Genomic DNA, 22,921 nt, shown 5'->3' with positions numbered 1-22,921 from the left:
TCTTTTTAATAGAAATTCAAAAATTGCTGTGTCATCATAATGAACATGAGGCAAGGTGCGGGGGTTGCAAAAACCAGGACGCCGAGCATTTAGGACGCTCCACCGATGTCCGATGATGGTCAGCTCTGGACCATCGATAAGGCTTAGAGTTTTCTTTAAAGTATTCTAGAATACTTGGATTAGAGGGCTTGGAACATATTCCACCACGCTGCTCCAGTGCGGGTTGGTGGAATGCACATGTGGCAGAATTTCTATGAAATTAGACACATGCAGGTTTCCTCACAATGTTTTCGTTCACCGCCGAGCACGAGATGAATTATAAACACAAATTAAGCACATTATATATAGTGGTGCTTGCCTGGGTTTCAACCCGTAATGATTAAGACGCACGCGTTCTAACCACTGGGCCATCTCAGCTCTTTTATTATGGACCTGCAACTAATAGTTATTTATTAACAACGTTTATAAATCACGCAAAGGTTGAAGTAGATTCGTCACACACGATCTTTAAATGCTAAAAAACAACTTACGATGATACGCTTCATTTAAACATATATATTATATATCTAATTGGTGTAGTCCTTGCTCTAGATTGATGTAAATTTTTATGTATATAGTCTCCAAACAGTACAGTACAGTCAGAACGGGATATACTTTGTATTATACTAGCTGTTACCCGCTTTGTTCGCGTAGAATATGAATATATTATTAATAAATTAACTTCAAATATTACATCGACGATTGATATGAGATGATCGCCTCCAGGCTGTTTCAAATAACAAGAACATGTTTATTACTGTATATTGTGAATTTACATTATAAAAAAAAATGTCCCGCTGAGTTTCTTTCGCCGTTTCTTCCCAGGTCTGAGGTATTATATTCCGAACCGGTGGTAGATTTTCGACAGTCAATAAGAAAGTGTAAACACTTCTATTTTGAATTAAGGTTTTTGGCTTTGACTTTGAAAAAATATACAAAGTAGTATTATCTCTTCATTTCCAAAAAATGTCCTTCCTCAGACTCTACACTATTTGTGTAGCAAATTTCATTTAAATCGGTTCAGTAGTTTTGGCGTGAAAGTGAGACAGACAGACAGACGGACAGAGTTACTTTCGCATTTATTATATATTCGTATTCGTATGGATCAGCGCGTATTTGTAAGAAGTTTCCTGACCAATCTAGGGTGTGATCTTTTCGGAACTACACCCACAGATACAGCCAGCCACTACCTTGTCACTGATAGCATATAGATATATGTGTACATAGGTTTATGTAAAGTACATTTATGCAACATGCATGCGGACTATATTGAATATGCAACACACGCCGTATCCGATTTTAATAATTTAAAATTCAATATTTATCGTACTTTCATGACACTCGGTACATGATAATGTCCAAAGGTCAAGTCAATCTTGTAGTTCACAGATATTGCATATTCATATTAAGGAATATTGAAAGACATTGTATATATTTATGGAATGAAACTGGTTTGTAATAATTTCGGAATAATAAAAAAATGAATATTTCTTTTTTTGAATAACGTTGAAACGTTGCTGATTTTTTCTGTTGTGTTATGAAAAATACTTTTTTTGGAAATGTTACTATGGATATGAGGGGACCTACCTACTAATACCTACTATATAACTAAGTAGGCATAAAATAAAAATATACATTGTTTTTTTTTCGTACAGTTCTAGATGACATGAAAAGATAAAAAGGTTTCATGGATTCGAGCTGGGTGGAATGGTAGTAGTAAACACTGAATACATAATCTTTTAAACTATACACTACAAATAAAATACTACAAATTTGGTACAATCTTGGCCGAATAACATTTTGTTACATACACAAAAATAATTTTATCATAAATCAATAAAAGAGTTAAGTTGACTTAATTTTGTGACAAATAACACAATAGAAACATTATTTATTATTTGTTATTTTTATAGATCTTAAATAACAAATTATAACTGTAGCTGTAAGAGACAGACTGACAAATGAAATGAAAGTTCATTGAACTTACGGATCGTAACAGAAAAAGACATGTATTCAAATAAATACGGAACCTCTAGTCCCTCACGCCTGTTTTTTATTATTCAAATTAGACCTCCAGCGATTTTTTTTTTTCGAGATTTTTATCGTTGTAATTTCTGAGATAACCCTGAATTTGCCGTCTATGCAATTTGTAATCTTGATGACCTTCAAAGTCCCTTTGATAGCGAACAGGGTTGCCAGCTACGGAATTAGAAACATGATTTTATAACTTTGTATAACTTACATGCATATATAAAAATTCCGAACTATAACTGAGAAAGTGAGTTTGTTTGTGGCACTTTCCCGTTTTTATTATTCGATCTAATGTTGTCATAAGGGCAAAAAGTGATATAGAGTGCCTATACCTACTACCCAAACACACGCATACGCAAGTGAAGTCGCAGGCGGAAACTCATACAAATAATCGAAGAAGAAAAACGTTTTCATTGCAATTCGTATTAATATTTTCAAAAATCGGTACATGACTCTAATACTCTTTGCTTCCACGAGTTTTTTTCACGATAATGAGTCTGCTAGAGTCCATACGCGATATTCTACTTTGATTTGATTCGTTGAAATTCCTATGGAATTTCTTCAATTATTATTTGTAATGGAAATTGAGATAAAGTTCGCGTAATTAGGAGAAAGAGATATCACGGATGGAGTAGCGCGAAACGACTAGTAGTTTATATTTCTAACAGTGCCAATTTATATAGCCAGACAGTATCCCCTTACCATCAGATGTCATATTCGCTTATTTATTTTGCTAAAATTGTACATAGTAATGAAACGAAATCATGATAAGTTATGAATAGGTATCATGTAATATAATATAAAAAATAAATAAGGTTTTATATATAATAAGTACTTAACATTATTTTTTTTTGTCACTTTGACCATCCCATTGTCCATTTGTCAGCTGGCGTGTGTGAATTGCCCAGATACTTTTTTGTTTAATATGTGACTATGTTCTAATAGAACTCTCTTAAAAAGTATCAATAAAAACATAACTTCTGTTTACTACAAAGTATAAATGGTGTCTTAACTATTAATATATATTTAATTAACACTGGATGTTCAACATTCCAGTGTTGTTAAAAGACCAAATTTTATAAGAAATAAAGATGATTATGTAACTGATAATTTAAAACCTCTTTTCCTTATTCACAGCCCTACTTTCACCCTCGCAGGCGGCCTAACCTATAAGTCGCGACCCTCACCCCCGAATACACGCGATAGCACCCTTCTGTGCATTCATTTACCAATTTATGCCATGCAATTTACTTTTAAAACGCAATATATATTGATTAATGTCTGTACTGGCGAATGAATTGCCATAAAATGTACAAATTATGTTACTGACCTTATGAGGTCAAATTCAATATATTGTGAATGCAAATACAAAATCGATTAGAATATAATATAAGAATTACATTTTTAATACTTTATATTTGGCTTACAAAAGATTGTTAATATGTAAGTTGTTAATATATGTATATTTTACTGTGGTTATTAAAAAGCAAGTTATAAATTTTATTTTTAAATCATTTTTATTTGTGTCAAGAAGTGTCTAAAAGAGAAGTTTTACACAAAAGCCATCTAGGTACAAGTCTAATATGTGTGTTATAATAAATGATGTTATTGTATTGAAAAATACCTAGATACATAGGGCATATATTCAATATTTCAAATATTGGACATGATAACCGAGACCGTCTTTCGACGATTTTACTTGTAATTTCATATAAAAGTAATAAACATATTTTATTAAAGAATACTAGACGAATTATAATGTCCCAAATTACTTAAGAATTTAGTAATAAGATAAGCAAGCAAGTAGGAATACTTAATTTTAAGCTTATCACTTGTGTTGAGAGTGTGTACAACAATAGCCTAAGGGCCTGACCCGTGCCACCAATCCTGCAACTTTTACGTCAATAGGCGGTCGATAAACCATTGCGCTATTGACACTATATACGTTGAAAAATCTGAGATAGCCCTGAAATTGACGTCTGTGTTCTAGTTGTATAAAAGAGTAATCATGTGTCGTCAATCTACAAATTTGTTAGCAACTGAACCAGTCGAATTCAAATTCCGAGGAAAACCGACGAGAAAATCACTGCTTACCCATTTGGTTACATATATTATTTACAATAAAAATGAACCCTACAAGAAAATCATGTGAAATAGAACGAATATCGTGAACAAAAACTTTTCCAATTCATAACCCGATTAAATCACCCCCTTTGTATTTTTATCTCTACATTGACAAACTTCAAGCACCATTCCATAATATTATACTTTTATTAACACAATAGTATTATCGTACATACTTAGAAATAATCTTGATAATTAATGCCAACCATGAATAAAATTATTTTTATATTATAAAGGCTAATAAATTATATTAAAACATCATTGGGTTGCCTGGAAGGCTGATAAATCATAAGTAGGCCACATCAAATATTTTTGTATTTTTTTGTTTTTATTTATAGTATTATTTGTATTTTTAGTCCTAAGATTTCTGCATTTTATGTTTACAATCATATTAGTAATAAGTTTCAAATAAAATTAATGTATTATATGTAAATGTCTAAATTGTTTAAAATTCAAATAGGTTTACAAAATTTTTTTATTAGTATCATTACGTTCCATTTTTAAATAATATAAATTCTATTATTATTATTTTAAAGTTGTGCAATAAGTGACTGCAAAATAAATATACTGCAAGATGACGAAATAAGTTGCAATTATATTCATTTGCAATATTGTATCTAGCTACTTACCTGGTACTTCCCGTGACTTTTTGCCTTGCAGAATTTCCTTCTAGAATTCAAAGATCACTTTGTTCCACAAAAAGGGGAATGATAGCAGGAAGAAACCTTACAACTCCCGAGTTATCAAGTATTTCCAACAAGTAAAGGTATATCGTACTTTTTGGTCCAAGATTGGTTAAGGAAATTACTTAAAACATTTAAATAATCAGTCAGGGGATTGTGGAATTTTCATCAATATATGTGTTACTGGAGCTTCGACACTACTATAATAATAGTCTTTTTTGTTAGAGGCAAGCGAACAAGCAAACAGGTCACCTGATGGTAAGAAGACATTGGCCCAGTATGAAATATTAACGATTCCTTATATCACCAATACGCCACCAACTTTCGCCGCAAACACTTGGTGGTAGGGCTTTGTGCAAGCCCGTCTGGGTAGGTACCACCCACTCATCAGTTATATTACCGCCAAATAACAGTACTCAGTATTGTTGTGTTCCGGTTTGAAGGATGAGTAAGCCAGTGTAACTACAGGCACAAGGGACATAACATCTTAGTTCCCAAGTTTGGTGGCGCATTGAAGATGTAAGGAATAGTTAATATTTCTTACAGCTTCATTGTCTATGAGTGATGGTGACCACTTACCATCAGGTGGCCTATATGCTAGTCCGCCAACATATACCATAAAAAATAAAAATAAAATTAAAAAAAAAAAAAACATTTTATGTTCCTTGTGCCTGAAACTTGTGAAACTTAAACAGAACACAACAATACTATGTTATCCTGTTTGTAGGTAGAATTTCTCATGAGTGTGTGGTACCCTGTGAGTGGTGGGCTTGAACTAAGTGAATAACCATAATTTATTGGAATAATATTTGAACTCAATGACAGTATAATAGAATCAGTATCGAGCTAAGCGATTAATTTGAATACATTTTACCGCGCGTCATATATTTTCAACACCCACACGAACACAAATCGCGGAGATGGGCTCTATTATATCATGTTTCTTTTAAATGTTTTAATATAATTGCCATTCTTAAGTTCGCTGTACAAGTACCAGTATATTTAGAACCACCTCATTACTGTCAGAAAGATTGAGGTAAAGGTCGCAACAGTCTTAACGTGAGGGAGTCTGGGGGACTTGAAATCACACTATTGTAGTCTTCGCATGCAAGACGAACTTTATGCTCTTTACATTAGAGGTCGGTTCGATTTGTTAAAACAAGTTAACATCCTATATTAAATATTGATAGCGACTCAATTTCTTTTCTAGATTTAAGCTAATCTAAATTACTCTACCGTATTCGTACTGAATCAAGATCAAGATGATGCAATTATTAAATATAATAATGAAATATTATTGAACAACTCTTACCTACATTTAAAATTGTCTATTGCGTTGCAACGTCGAGAAGGAATATTCTGTCTATCTGACTGTAATTTTAGATACCAACATTTAAGTGACTATTTGAACAAACTATTGAAGAGAAAATCGTACATAAGTCCGTACTAAGTCTCTTATTTTTATCGACTTACTAATAATCTAATAACTTAATAATTTCATAACTTTGTTTTGAATGTAATATTCATTGAATATATTATGCACATAAAATATATCGTGAGCCGCGAGTGAAGTGAGATAATAAAACATAACACTGATTTGTACTATTCACAGCTTCACTTTATTATGACATAATATATTTACATAAGAAAGAACGAAATGAACTAAACACAAACGTCAACACACATTCAACAGTTATAGAGCGAAGGATGTAAGGATGGAGTTCGAATCTAATGAAACAATTGGCTAATTAAAATTATAGCCACCCAAAATTAGTACAAAATTTTTGTCTTTTATATTTTTTTTTATTGGTATTATTTTAATTGAAGACAAATTATTGATGTGTAAAAAACGGTCAGTACTTAATGTATTTCTATAATTTTGTATGGTTTTCTTTTTTATGTACTGTTAAGCAAGGAGAATTTAATTAGATATGTCTCATACGAAACAGAATACGAAGAAAATAATACTACATTCAATTTATACTTCAATAACAACATATAATTTATTTTTTATTACAACGTCATTGCTCTTATCGAATGATATAATTATTATGTATCGATTTTTTTGCTTCATTCATTCACTGCAGTTCCGTGACGTCAACGAGTGAAATAAGAATATTCTATAGCGGAACACCTGTTTTGCTCTGAATGTAAACATCGGTTTGTATTTTATGATTCACCAACCTTTTTGCCAAGCCTCCTATATTGCATATCTAATAATAGGATATGATCTAATATAATTTCATTACCTAAGTTCTAAATCGATATAAAAAAACATTAACGAAAAATTTATTATTACGAAATAAATCGATTTGGTATCGACGATTAAATTATTTAAAATAATTAATTTACGTATATATTAAATGTACTTTGTTGTGATTCAATCAAATTCCTTATCTATACTAATATTAAAAAGCGATAGTAAATCCGTCTGTCTATCGACTATCTTTAACGTCCAAATCACTAAACGGAATTTGATGAAATTTGGTATAAAGTAAACTTTTAACTGTCAGGACAGGCTATTATTAGGCCTGAAGGACAGGCTATTTTCAACCGACTTCAAAAAGGTGGTGGTTATCAATTCGTCTGTATTTTTTTTTATACCTAACACCTGACAACCAACCACTTAAATAAGCGAAGCCGCGGGCAAAAACTGTTTTATAAGCACATAAGCAAAACTGGAGACGTTTTTTACCCTAACACTTTTCGAAAATTTTTGTATAATTTATATATTCTTTTCGTTTTATTTTTTTTTAGTTTAACACTCGTCTCCTCATTTATGAACACAAATTTGTCATTGAAAACACGTACATATGTATATTCAAATTAATATTTTCAATTTAAGCATTTTATTTCGTGTTTTCTTTAATATTGTTTTTTTTTAAACGTCGTAAAAGAATACCTATGCACGAGTATACTTATAATGTAAGTAGTATAAGTTCCAAATACCTAAACATTAATCGTAAGAGGGAAAAATATAATAGTGATGATTCAAAGAAATGAATTGGGTCAAGTTGGCAAGGTTTTGCTGCCAACAAAACCTATCCGATTCCGTCGTAGTTGTAGGTTTCTCAGAATCGACGATATTGGCCGACTGCTTCGCCAAAACTTGGCCGATACACAAATAACGACATTCGATTTTAAAATAAAAACTTTTGATTTACCTAATTAAAAATTATAGATAATTTAATGATGTAAACATTAATATTAAACAGTGGTGTTGTTTATTATAGTCATATAGATTATAGTCATATAGATGAAAAGTTTCAAGTGCTAAAATGTTTTTATATTAATATATCAAACCTATTTAAAAAACAAATTATCCATTAAAAATGTATGTAGATAGTTGTCGGTTAGTGGTAATACATAACTACAACTGTTAACTTATTATATGGAGTTCTATAGTACAAATGCCTTTAATTTTTTTTTGAAACATGTAGGTTTCCTCGTACCTCGATGTGTTTTTATTCACCGGCAGGCGGTTAGTCTTACAAATTTAAAACCGTTTCGTTCATTTAAATTGGTTATGGCGCTGCGAAGATGAAACTTTGCATTTATTGTAGAAAAAAAAACTTCTGTTAATGTTACTTACATTTATTAAATCCAATATCTCTTCTCAACTTCTTCGCCAAATTCAAAATTATCATAAATGTATATCTTTTCAACTGATTTCTTTAAAGTATTAATTTCAAAACTAAGAATGTTCTTAAGCATATTTTGTTTATATAAGTTAATATATATATTTTTTTAAAACACCCAATATTCTTAAATAATACAAAATTCAAAGCGTCATCGTTAAAAATGCAGATACAACACAGCTTTATTTTACAGCGCCATCTCTTACTGAGTGGCAGTAATAATTTATTAACATAAAAGATAGATGTCATTAATGATATACACAACAAAATAAGTTAGTAAATAATAATATTATTATAATAAATAAAAGGTTAACCTATTACTTAAACTTAACTTAAATTATTCAGTTTATTTTTTATTCCCACCTCTTTTTAGTAATGATCATTAAATGAACATAAGTTTTTCTTTCACTTACTTTATACAATCTATTTTTTCATTTTCTAAATGGCAATATACTTATTGCAAACATACACAAGCCTTCTTTTTTGTCTTATGGAGTTGATATATATATATATAATACTAATAAATATGTTCTTTCTATTATGTTAAATTGAAAAGTTGATAATAGTTTTTTCAATCTTTATGGTTTCATACATAAATTTATTATTAGGAAATATTTTGAAAAATAAAAATAATAAGAGCCTTATAATGTGCAGTTTAATTTGTGACATTAATATAATATAACTTTTTTTGAAAATAAATAAAATTAACTATTTAAGTTAGGTTATTTTAAATATATTTTTAAAGACAAATCAATATTATTTTAATAAGACCGCTAAGAAATAAAACTTTTCTTCAAAAATATATTACAAACATCGTCTTCATGTAGAAATTGAAAATAAACGAATAATAATAATAATAAACTATTTTTTGAAGTAACTGTAAAAATACTGGCAACATATATTGTACTTTGTCTTTGGTTTAACAACGTCTGACGGGTGGCAGGTACATCCGGCCCACGAAGTTGAAAAAGGGTCCTTTTTAACGCGTACGCCATTGCTGGCGTATGGTGGTCTATTTTATTGAAAGAAAAATCATAAACCATCCAATATGGTGAGTATATTATTCAATATTAGTGTTCAGAAAAGTGATTCAAAATATATTTACTATTATTCTCCGTTAATATTTTTCGAATTTCGTGTTGACGAAGTAATAAAAACTTAGGTTTTCTTTTAGTCTCCTTTGTGATCGGGTGACGTTTTCATACTGGTGCTGTGAAGTGTTGTGAAATAATTTGAAACTCTAGTAAACGTTAATTATATTCAATTAATGAGTTTATTTAATATCCTATTGCCAAAATGAAACGTGCGTATGACAAGACAGATTGCCATCTGTTTTTCTCTGGTTCAACTGTTTGCAAGATGTTAAGTGATTTTTTTGTTTGTCCAGGTGAATTTTACCGTAGACGAAATCAGAGGGATGATGGACAAGAAGCGGAATATCCGCAACATGTCCGTCATCGCCCACGTCGACCACGGCAAGTCCACACTCACGGACTCGCTCGTCTCCAAAGCCGGTATCATCGCCGGTGCGAGGGCCGGTGAGACTCGTTTCACAGACACCCGAAAAGACGAGCAAGACAGATGTATCACCATCAAATCCACGTGAGTTTCAATTTTCTTTTCGTGACCTTTTGTGTTCAGTATCGACCTTTCAATATGGCTGTACTTGCACATGCAGTTGCTGAATATGCAGATATGTTAAATGTTACCTTGACTCGATTTGTGCTATTCAAGTTTAAAGTTTATTAACCTCTAAAATTAAGATCGACCTTTACTACATTATCAACAAATTATCATTACAATGATGAATGTTCTTACCATTTAAAACTGAATTTCTTTGAAGATTCATAGAACGGCCATCTGAGTTCCTTTAGATCTTTATAAAATACAACAATTGTTCGAAACATAAGTTGATCATATGTCGTCTTTGTCAGTGCCATTTCCATGTACTTCGAGCTGGAGGAGAAGGATTTGGTATTCATCACAAACCCTGACCAGCGTGAGAAGAGTGAAAAGGGTTTCTTGATCAACCTTATTGACTCACCTGGGCACGTTGACTTCTCCTCTGAAGTGACAGCTGCTCTCCGTGTCACGGATGGAGCTCTTGTCGTGGTGGATTGTGTGTCGGGTAAGAAGGAAAATCATAAAATAATACACTAAGAAACCAATTATACACCCTATTAAAGATTTGTGACCTTTTTGATAGTCTAGAACTTAAGTAACATGTCTTCTATATTTATTGAAAAAGTTATTATAACTCCCTAGAAACTTGTTTTAATTTTACAATATTGTTCGTAGGTGTATGTGTACAAACTGAGACGGTGCTGCGTCAAGCTATTGCTGAGCGCATCAAGCCTATTCTGTTCATGAACAAGATGGACCGTGCTCTTCTTGAGCTGCAATTAGAGTCTGAAGAACTCTACCAAACCTTCCAGCGTATTGTTGAAAATGTCAACGTCATCATTGCCACTTACTCTGACGACAGTGGTCCCATGGGTGAGTGATATTTTTTTATGTTGTAATTGGTTGTGTAACAAGGAAAATGCATAAATTCAGCAATCAAGACCTAGGTGTAATAATTACTAGTCAGCAGGTCAACATGACATTTATTTTGTACACATTGTAACTAAGTTTTTGTTTAGATCGATGACAAAATATATTGAAATGTTGTGAAATAATATTTTGCATTTATTTGATAGCTAATTCAATTTGATAACTTTCTTTTAAATGTTATACTGAAATACAACTTCATAAATTTAAAATATTTTCCACTAATTTAGCATAGTAAAGGTTACTATTGTGTTACTTTCTTATCATCATTATTATTTTCATATTTACTGATAAATGGATATCTTTTATCACGGCTTAAAAGCATGTCATGAAGCAAAATAAGAAAAGACTTCTGTGGGTAATATTTATTATCTCACTGTATTCAATCGACTGATAACGGCAAATGAAGCTGCCAACACATGTTTAAGATTGTTAGCAATCTTAGTCATACATCTGTATTGTGTTTTGTGTAATCAACATACACATGTGGAGATGTGAACAGCAAACGATTGGACTGACTTACCGAGTTACTAGGTTAATATTCAATAATTTAATATGAAAACCTACCTAGTAATCATTATATCATACTTTTGTTACTCAAATTTTATAATACAGTTAAAAATAATTTTATTTGAATCATGGAGCATAACCAATTATGATTTGATAATATTAATTTTATATAAATAATAAATTCATACATCATAGTGATAATTACTTTCTCAATAATGATTTTTAATTTTCTATGAAACCTCAACCTCACCGATCATTATTGTAAACAAACATTGAAATGACTCATCATATTTCAATGTTGCATAACAATGCTTTAACATGCAATTTTTCATATCACATGCCAAATATATTTCATGCTTACAATTTTATGTGTATTTCCTTTAATGTAGGACAAATTGTAAAGAGATAATATGAATATGACTATTGAAATAAATTATTATTTGAAAAGGGTTACTCTTCATAATACAGATCCTGATTGTCCACATGTATTGTTGATGTAGACATAATATGTTGCTATTTCTTTTACGTTTTTTATCGATTAAAAGAAAGTTCATCATGCCATGTGAACCCTTTATAGTCTTGTCAAACTAGATTTTCATACACTTTAAATATTATGCATGTCATATTTAAATGTTTCCATATATTTCCATTAAGATGATATTAGATAGTAAACTTAATTGTTATATAATTATCTTGATCAGGTGAGGTTCGCGTCGACCCCAGCAAGGGTTCCGTAGGTTTCGGTTCTGGTCTCCACGGATGGGCCTTCACCCTGAAACAGTTCGCCGAAATGTACGCTGACAAGTTCAAGATTGACCTTGTCAAGCTCATGAACAGGTTAGTTCTTATTTGGATATTAGTTATATCAGTGTAGAAGCCATTAGATAACTATGAGATTCTATATATTTTTGTATATTAAATTTACTAGTGTAATTATTCATTGAGGTATTTCTACTTAACTTGAACTAAAAAAAGAATTGAACCATCCAAGTTCTACTTTCACTGACTAGTACAATTCTTTTATTTCTAAATTATAATATTTCTATTGATTCATTCTTCAAATAAACACATCACTTCACTTCTATTCTAACAGTGCTGTAACAAATATGACTAGTTAATGAGTTAAATTATTAAAACATTGAAATATTTTTAAAGTTTTACACTTGTATGATATAATAAATGTTATTTGGCTTCTTTAGAAAGTAGATATGCATAAGCACGATTATGCTAGAAAAAGATGAAGCCAAACAAGAAACTTATCATTGAAAGTTATATGTAATACTTAAGATAAAACTGTACGTCCCATTGATACTGGGTAAAGGTTTTAATTCTGTACTCCGGTGGCAGACAAGGACGAAAAGTATAGTCTCGAGAGTAGTTAAGACATTAATTGTAATTGTTTTATAGTATTCAATGAGATACAAATTATATCACATTATTCTGCCCTTAACAATTTATCATGAAATGTAGTTGACTACTTTTATACATGGGAAATATTTTGACTAGGCTATGGGGTGAAAACTTCTTCAACGCCACCACCAAGAAATGGGCGAAGCAGAAAGACAATGAGAACAAGCGCTCCTTCTGCATGTATGTCCTGGACCCTATTTACAAGGTGTTCAGTGCTATCATGAACTTCCGCAAGGAGGAAATTGACAGTCTTCTTAAGAAGATTGGTGTCACCCTCAAGCACGAAGATGCCGACAAGGACGGCAAGGCCCTGCTCAAGGTGAGATATCTCAATAACTTTCATGCTAACAGCATACAATTTTTAAATTACACTTATCAAAGTATGATGAAAAAAATTAGTCCCAAGTGTTGCCGGTTACTTATTTAAATGAGCTTCTGGGTGTCAAAGAGTACTGAAAGTATTCTTAGTCTTTCCGGAATTGGTGGTAAGTCATGTGACTTGCAACCCCATAAATGGAAGATATAATTGAAATAATAATAGTAATCATTATTAACTAGTGGTTTAAAACAAAACAAACAGTTTTACAATTCTTATTAAACCTTTCACTATTTTATAGGTTGTTATGCGTACTTGGTTACCTGCCGGAGAAGCTCTTCTTCAGATGATTGCCATCCATCTGCCATCACCTGTAGTTGCCCAGAAGTACCGTATGGAAATGTTGTACGAAGGACCTCATGATGACGAAGCCGCTATTGGTATCAAGGTATATATCATGTATCATCATTAATCTCTTAAAACTGTAAAATTTATACAAAAATTGAATATTAATCCATAAATTCCTAACAGACCTGCGACCCTGAAGCCCCACTTATGATGTACGTCAGCAAAATGGTACCGACCTCTGACAAGGGACGTTTCTACGCGTTCGGTCGCGTCTTCTCCGGAAAGGTTGTCACCGGTCAGAAGGCCCGTATTATGGGACCTAACTTCACTCCTGGCAAGAAAGAGGTATGTTTATAAAAGATTGAACAAATGTTATACATTCCCTTCCGCACCCCGTGCCACGTCGTAGCGCGCGCGTCGCCCCGCGGCCCGCGCGCGGTGACGACGGCGGCGCGTGCGGAAGCAGATCGACTCGCTCGCCTCGCGCTGCACAGGACCGCTATCCTTATGTCCCGGGACTGCATGCCACGGCACACGCGATACATTCATTCTTTTTATTATGCAAATTTCTTTAATTTTATTATCAGTCTAAAGTACATTTTTATACAAGTTTTTTTTTTCTCCAGGATCTGTATGAGAAGACCATCCAGCGTACCATCCTCATGATGGGTCGTTATGTAGAGGCCATTGAGGATGTACCCTCTGGTAACATCTGTGGTTTAGTTGGTGTTGACCAGTTCCTTGTCAAGACTGGTACAATCACCACTTTCAAGAACGCGCACAACATGAAGGTATGAAATAATAGAAATACAAGAAATTATTTAACTTTACGTAACTTATAATATAATTCTAATAAGAAAATGTCATTGCCAGGTCATGAAGTTCAGTGTGTCGCCTGTCGTACGTGTAGCCGTCGAGCCTAAGAACCCAGCTGACTTACCTAAGCTCGTGGAAGGTCTTAAGCGTCTTGCTAAGTCTGACCCCATGGTGCAGTGCATTAATGAAGAGTCTGGTGAGCACATTGTTGCTGGTGCTGGAGAGTTGCATCTTGAGATCTGTCTTAAGGTTTGTGATTTATTCTTAAATTAATATAATTATTGACAATTTATTATTTTGTAGTAAATTTTGTCTATAAATAGGTTTTAATACAGTTTTACTTTTCTTAGTCTGTCTTTTTAAATATATTAAATAATCAAGAATATATTATCTATCCATAGGATTTGGAAGAAGACCACGCTTGCATTCCTATCAAGAAGTCTGACCCTGTTGTGTCTTACCGTGAAACTGTTAGTGAAGAATCCGACCAAATGTGTTTGTCGAAGTCTCCCAACAAGCACAACCGTCTGTTCATGAGGGCCGCGCCCATGCCTGACGGTCTTCCAGAGGACATTGATGAGGTACATATTAGATATTGGACATGTTCTTTGTTAATGTTGAGAAGATACTTCCAATTTGTTAATATATAAATTAATAATAGTAGCTTATTTAAGTGTAGAAATAATAATTATTTTTTGCATCTATCCATTTCTGTGCTGTGTTATTGCAATACTGCCTCATATTAGGAAACTACTCATATGAGAATTGTTATTAATTCAGGGCAGGGTAAACCCACGTGACGACTTCAAGACCCGTGCACGTTATCTGTGCGACAAATTCGAGTATGACATCACTGAGGCCCGTAAGATCTGGTGCTTCGGTCCTGAAGGTACCGGCCCCAACATCCTGGTGGACTGCTCCAAGGGAGTACAGTACCTCAATGAAATCAAGGATTCCGTCGTCGCCGGTTTCCAATGGGCCGCCAAGGAAGGAGTCATGGCTGAGGAGAACTTGAGAGGAGTACGGTTTAACATCTATGATGTTACACTGCACACGGACGCTATCCACAGGTGCGTTGGTAAAAACAAGGAAATATTTAAATGTACATTAGATCATTTTTTAAACATGACATTGTATATGCAGAGGTGGCGGTCAGATCATTCCAACGACGAGAAGATGTCTGTACGCGTGTCTGCTTACCGCGGCGCCACGCCTTATGGAGCCTGTCTACTTGTGTGAGATTCAGGTAACTGCATTTTATGTGTCATCTTATCTCTCTAAAACTAATTATATAATGTCACAGTTATAAGACCTTCCTGTTCTATGTCTAAAACGTGTCTTGTGACTACTTTATAAAATAATTTACTTTTATGCATGTCCCTCATCCCACGTGTTATCCTAGGCAGGCTGGCATTTTCGCCAGACTGCTATTCCGAAACGTGGAAGAGCAACAGTTCCTTTTTCAGATTAGGTTTCGACCTTCAAATTTCATGCCCTACCTGAATACGCGAACTAACATTGCTTACAAAATTTTAACACTACCTTCAATTGGAAAATCCAGAAAATAAAATGTATATTGAGGCTGGTTCAAAGACTATGCACATTACCCTGCCTTCAAGAAGAATATATACCATGTTGGATTATTTTTCTTCATATTGCATGTGTAAAACCTGCAAATATAATATTATATTATAGAGAAGATTTTTTTATATCAACTTCAGCTTTTATTGATATATGAATTTTATGTACAGTGCCCTGAAGTAGCCGTGGGAGGTATCTACGGTGTACTCAACAGACGTCGTGGTCACGTATTCGAAGAGTCGCAAGTAGCCGGAACACCCATGTTCGTTGTGAAGGCTTATCTGCCTGTCAACGAGTCGTTCGGTTTCACTGCTGACTTACGTTCCAACACCGGCGGACAAGCTTTCCCACAGTGCGTGTTCGACCACTGGCAGATCCTGCCAGGTGACCCATGCGAACCAGGCTCCAAGCCCTACAATGTAGTCCAGGTGAGTAAACAATTTAAATTGAATGTGATTTATATTAAAATCATAAACAATATTAATGGCAGCTATTTAATGTGGTTCTATGCAATATGCAAGAAATAAATGCAATGTTTCGTAACATTCCCTTCCGCACCCCGTGCCACGTCGTAGCGCGCGCGTCGCCTGGCGGCCCGCGCGCGGTGACGACGGCGGCGCGTGCGGAAGCAGATCGACTCGCTCGCCTCGCGCTGCACAGGACCGCTATCCTTATGTCCCGGGACTGCATGCCACGGCACACGCGATACATTCTTTCTTTAATTACCAACTTAAATCCATTACGAAAACTAAATAAGTTAGGAAATAGAAAGCTATATCGAAGTTTAAACATTTTTTTTTCTTTTCAGGAAACGAGAAAGAGGAAAGGACTTAAGGACGGTCTCCCAGACCTTACTCAATACTTGGACAAATTGTAAACGCCGTAGCTAATGCAATCAATACTGTAAAATATGTAACATTAATAAGCGCGCCTCACGCAACATCTGATCATCATTTTGGTTTACCATCGAACTTGTTTTCGCCTCAATAAGTTTGTTAAAAGCAGAAGCTGAAGAAATTTCAATAAAATAATTAATCAATGAGACGCATTGTTAATATCGTACCATTTGTGATACTTGGCTGTATCATATTATAAAATATTATTAATCCCGGCTCTTAAGACCTGTTATCATTAATGTAGTCGGGAACCTGGATTCTTTAATTATACTGTAATTAATTTTTAAATTATAATTTTTCTATTATAAAAAATGTAGTTTTTATTTGTATTATTAGGACAATTATTTTATTTCAAGAGGTGAGTTTTATTGATAATTAATTTGATAGCTTTTATATTTATTGGCTTTACATTACTTTGCATTTAATTATCTGGTACTACATGTATTTATTTGATTACAGGTAAATTTCAAGTCATTTAGTCATCTGAGGTAAGCATTGTTAAAGTATAATTTTTCTTTATATTTACCATTAATTGCTGTTAAAGCACATAAATTAAATTATTTAATAATAACAAAAAATATAAATTCTTTTTTAATATTTTGTGGTTAAAATGTATATTATTTTTTTAATGATGAGTATATCACAGACCTGTTCTGAATTATTTTGAGGACAAAATATTTAATAAAACCTGAATAATTTCTATGATCTTATTATTTAAATTATAATTAAAAAAGGAATTAAAATAATTAATAAAATATTTTTATTATTACAGGTAAAGCAAAACACTCTTAGATCACGCACTGAAAGGTAAATTGCTTTTTTTGTCTCATAAATTAAATATATTAATTAGAATAAAACTTACTTCTTCACTAATAGACTAGATTAAACTTTACGAATATCACATTGACTTTGCAAACTGACATCAGTTGTTCATAGGTGAAGTAATTCAACCATAAATAAATATAATGATGATAAAACCGTACCATACATATTCTGCTGGTTTACAAGCTCAACAGGCCTGATAATATATTTAAAGATATCAACTTAAAACTATAAATATTCAAATGAATTCACCTTTTTTTTATTTTTTCAGAAGCCACTGCGTTTTTCATAAGGCCACCGCCCGCCCGCCTTAATATGTAAGTATAGGAAGTATTTGTCAAATATTAAATAGTAACTTAAGATCATCTGATGATGGAAATAAGAGGGGGGTGGGGTAGATCTATTCAATTCAATGAATGGTTACTTGTGCTCCACATCAGTTTCAGTTCATAACATGTCTACCTTACATATAGAGCTGACTTTCAATATCATACTGATGTGGTCTTAATAAAATCAATAGAAATGTTTTCAATGAAAAAATTATACATACATACAAATTGAAATATTTTAATGGAACTAAAACTACTATGATGATAAAACCTGTACCAGATGCCACTGACGGTTTTACAAGCTCAACAGGCCTGAGATTACTAAAAAGAAATAATAATTTGATGTAATATACTTTAAGCAATATTATAAAGTCATTTTCATTTCAGAAACAACAACACCGGTTCAACTTATTTCGAATGATAAGAATTGATAGGTAAGGCATTTATTATTTAAGTATTTAAATGAATAATAAGAAATACTACATATTTACTTCTTATAAAAGTAATTTAAAGAAACATTAAATGATGATCTTATCACAGACCTGTTCTGAATTTTTTTGAGGTTAACTTTTTATATATATTCTGATAGTAAATTGAACAATTGTTAAGACGACGTTGCAATGAACGAATACTATATATTTTTTATTTTAATTTACAGGTACACCGCTGATGAAAGAAAATGTTGCAATATTACAAAATACACGTTTAATATTTCTTTGAATAAAAACATTTTGTAAATAAAAATGATATTACAATGTACAATTGTTTTATTTTTGTTTAGAAATTTCGCATTATATGGATTTAATACTTCATCGAAACTAGCTTGAGATAAAATTTGCCAAACGTTCATTAATCTAGATAACCACTGAATATCAAAACCAAAATTTTAGAAATCTGTTGAATAAAAGGTACCACCGCTTTCAATAGTAGATTCTACCCTGAAGAACATCGCTCTCTTGTCGGTTCTAGTGCACTCTGCCACTATTTTAATTAGTCTTAAAGCAATCAAATACCAAATTATGCTTTTTAATTGCATTAGCAGTTCCAAACGCACTTAAAAGTATGTATTTTCCAGAAAAAGTTTTGCTTAGCATCGCCTCTAACTTAAGATATTCATAAAAATACGATTAACCCATTCTGTAAATAGATTGAAAAAATATGTATGTACAATTATGATTTTTCTTTTGTTATGGCTTTAGCGGCGCACAATTATGAAACTACAGAGATACACTTATTTGATATAATTCACTTGATAATTCTATCAAGTCAATTACGTAAATGTTCATTGTATGTAACTAGACAAACACACTGGGAAGCGAAAGTAAATAATTTATCACATATATAATTTACTACAATATGAAAAGTGAAGAAAAATAAAAAGCAAAAGGGCTTACTGTCAGTTTAATGTTTGCTTTTATTGCATTTGGTTAGTTCATAAATTTTAATTAATTCGCAGTTTTAACATTATTCGAAAAAATAACATTATTTTAAAAAGCGATTTTAAATTCAAATTTACTTTAAGATGTATAAATACATGCATGACATATAAGTGATGGCATTTTAATACAAAACTGCCTATTTTAAATTAAAGTAAAATAATTTCTATGTAAGTAGTATTAAGTACGATGTTGGTATCAATATAAATTTTGCAGTAGTAAATTATAAGATATAAAAGTAGTCAAAACTTAGCGCTAAGTCGATAACGGATGGTCACTCGACTCGATCGACAAAAGAGTATTCGCAGAAATAATTCGTTTTCACATCACTAGTTCTGTCATACGACATATATGATACATTCGTCAAAATCGAAATACTCAAGGTCGCAATTGTGCGCATGTTTTTTAAAACCATTTAAATTAAATTCATTCAGCTTCACTGTTTCATGTGGTATAGGTGTATCCGTCAGTTTTCCAGTTATATTACTAAAATGTTGCCTGAAGTGGTATTCGTACTTGGTGCCCCCGGTGCCGGTAAAGGAACACAGTGCTCTCTTATTTCTAAGGAATTTGGATTCGTACACCTTTCTGCAGGGGATTTATTACGCGAGGAGCGCCAAAGACCAGGCTCTGAGTATGGTGAAATGATCGAGGAAAAGATTCGGAATGGGGAAATCGTTCCTGTTGAAGTTACATGTTCGCTCATACATAAAGCTATTCAAAAGTCTGGGCAGTCACGATTCCTGATCGACGGTTTTCCTCGCAATAAAGATAATTTAGAAGGCTGGGAACGTGTCATGTCTGATAAAACGAAATTATTGTTTGTATTATTCTTCGAGTGCTCTCGAGATATCTGTACTGAACGGTGCTTGAAACGAGGCGCAGCTGGCAGCGGTCGCTCGGACGATAACATGGAGAGCCTCAAGAAGAGATTTAATACTTATATCAATGATACCATGCCTATAATTAACTATTATGATAAACAGGGGCTTGTACGTAGGATCAATGCTGAAGTGGCTCCAGAAAAAGTGTTTGAAGATGTTAAAAATCTTTACAACAACTTGTCTAAGGCAGAGAGCTAATTAAATTGTTTAATACATAAGTAGGCCAATCACACATTCATAATTCTTGAATTCTGCTAAAATCAATCAAAAAAGGCACTAGCTGACATTGCTAAGCAAATTAAACTGCATCCGAAGGTCATTTGGTATTAATGTTTCCTATAAGTACCTTTAATAACTGCAATGTTGCATTATAGATGTACATAGTAGACAATTGTGAAATGTAGTATTTATCATAAAATCAATGTACACAATGGCAATATTTTTGTAGGTTCTGTCATGTATTGTGAGACCTTCACTGTAATAGCATTGTTTTTTAAGAAACAGAGGTCATTCTAAACTACATTTACCTGTTACTAAGTTAAAACATTTTCATTTTAATGTGCCATAGATTGAAATAGAATATTTTTAAAGGTCAGATATTTTGTTTATCAGAATCAGATAAAATATACATCAGTATAATTTTTTATACAGTATATACTTAATAATTTTAAAAACATTTCCTTTTTAGCATTTAATTGTATAAATATTTACATGAAATTAAAATTGCATTTACAGATCATTAATGGATAAGTTTTTCAGTGTTTTAAACTAATAAAATGAAAATATTGCCGATAATATTTATTTAATTATAAAGTAGAAACTAAGCTTGCAATTGTGTATATGTAAATAAAGACCAAAGTGGAAACAACCAACACTCATGTGTTTTATTCTATAACGGATTGTTGAAGCAATTTGACATGTGAAATTGTCATTTACTTTTTAATATTGAGATTTACGCAATTATAATACGCATTCTCATATACATCTACCCTTTATCTTAATAATTATATATTTGTTAGTTAAAATATCTTGCAGTATCTATATCTACCATATTACAAATGTAAAGAAAATATGACTGTGGTGAATAAACTTACAATGTGATAAAACATACTTTCAGTTTTTCAATAAATCCAGAAGAAATTAAGGTGATTTTTTATGTATACGTTTTTTTATTTAGTATATCACAATTTTATACTCTTCTTTACATTTTTAATTCAAGATAAGCTATGTATGTTGATATAAAATTAGAAAAACAAGAGCTGTGATACTGATATCTGTTAATGTTTATGTTATTTTAAGTATGTAACACATTTAGCAATCAGCACTGTTCAGCTCAAAATAATATGCAAGTGCCTCTTTCATCTCATACATACTTCTTTCTTGCCATTAATGAAGTATTATTTAGTAAATAGCATAGGAACTATATCTTGTTGCAAGACTATTGCAAATTTATACTATTTGAGACAGTGACTGTTAAAACAATGGATCTCTGCATTGCGTGTGACATTGGCGAAATAATCTGTGCATTTATGGCACAAAAAAAATAACAAATTAATTTTATACTTTATTATAAACCATTAAGCAGTGTATACAGTCTTATAACAACACTATAATTTAATTCACAATGTCTGCAATCGAAAAATAAGTACTGAAAAATTATCAATAAATAATAAGATAGCTATTCAAAGTAAATACTAAAAATCTATGTTATCAAATAATTTGAGAAATTAGATTAACAATTTTTTTTCAATATACAATGTATAATCATTTTACGTCAAATTGTCTGATTAAATTATTAGTATCAGTTCATTGAAATAGAATAACGAATTCATAATGGACCATAATATATCTATTGTCAATAAATATGGCAGTCTTTTCTTTACTTGTTAAAGTCAATATAATTTATTTAGTTATTATTTTTTATATAGACATTATTACACAAAGAAGTGAGATCTTATGGTCATATGGTGCTAATGAAAATTGCTGAGAAAATAAAAAAAAATTATAAGTGCAAAAAAATACTTTTAAATTATATCAGATCTTAATGTTTTAGATAAGGGAATAAAATATTTATTTTCTAACTAATATTTTAACTTACATTGTTTTAACTAGGTAGGTATGGTTAATAATATCATAACATAATATCATATTCACGAAACGATATTAAAACTATATTACGAAAATATTATTGGATATTGTAATCATTAAAACCAATAATAGGATGTAGTATGTTTCATGTAAATATTTCAAAGAAATCTTAACAAATGACTACTAAGCCTCTGCCTATAAATACCAGACTTACTGAACAGGGTTTTCGTTTAAATCTCAACCCTTTTTTTTGTTAGTTAACATAATTTAAATAAAGTTAGGAAATAGCAGCTTAAACAGATCATATTAATAATATATTGGTACATAGTAATGTTCTCTTAATGTAACAATTAAAAGCAATAAATAATGCATGTTTGATAGTATCTAACCATTCAAAATAAAAATTGGTAATCATTCTAT

At 31.9% G+C, this 22,921-nt stretch overlaps 2 protein-coding genes and 1 long non-coding RNA gene across 3 annotated transcripts; all 3 read left to right on the top strand.

The window, feature by feature from the left end:
- Positions 1 to 9,410: 9,410 nt before the first annotated feature.
- On the top strand, positions 9,411 to 17,088 carry LOC124537629 (translation elongation factor 2). The gene is made up of 15 exons (XM_047114527.1): positions 9,411 to 9,566; positions 9,903 to 10,117; positions 10,450 to 10,643; positions 10,814 to 11,011; positions 12,277 to 12,412; positions 13,082 to 13,304; positions 13,603 to 13,749; positions 13,833 to 13,994; positions 14,276 to 14,440; positions 14,523 to 14,714; positions 14,867 to 15,046; positions 15,246 to 15,535; positions 15,609 to 15,711; positions 16,217 to 16,474; positions 16,855 to 17,088. Exons 1-15 carry the CDS (start codon positions 9,564 to 9,566, stop codon positions 16,921 to 16,923), a joined length of 2,535 nt encoding a protein of 844 aa, XP_046970483.1. The 5' UTR covers positions 9,411 to 9,563; the 3' UTR covers positions 16,924 to 17,088.
- Positions 17,089 to 17,300: 212 nt separating this feature from the next.
- LOC124537630 lies at positions 17,301 to 18,774 on the top strand. The gene is made up of 5 exons (XR_006966934.1): positions 17,301 to 17,430; positions 17,715 to 17,749; positions 18,036 to 18,081; positions 18,481 to 18,527; positions 18,752 to 18,774. It is a non-coding gene; the product is annotated as an uncharacterized LOC124537630 (long non-coding RNA).
- A 1,089-nt stretch (positions 18,775 to 19,863) lies between these two features.
- On the top strand, positions 19,864 to 21,287 carry LOC124537285 (UMP-CMP kinase). The gene has a single exon (XM_047114077.1). The coding sequence runs from the start codon at positions 19,976 to 19,978 to the stop codon at positions 20,609 to 20,611; it is 636 nt and encodes a 211-aa protein (XP_046970033.1). The 5' UTR covers positions 19,864 to 19,975; the 3' UTR covers positions 20,612 to 21,287.
- Positions 21,288 to 22,921: the final 1,634 nt, after the last annotated feature.

This window comes from Vanessa cardui, chromosome 18, assembly GCF_905220365.1.
Source record: "Vanessa cardui chromosome 18, ilVanCard2.1, whole genome shotgun sequence".
NCBI lineage: Eukaryota > Metazoa > Arthropoda > Insecta > Lepidoptera > Nymphalidae > Vanessa > Vanessa cardui.
This window is presented reverse-complemented; position numbering and strand designations above follow the sequence as displayed.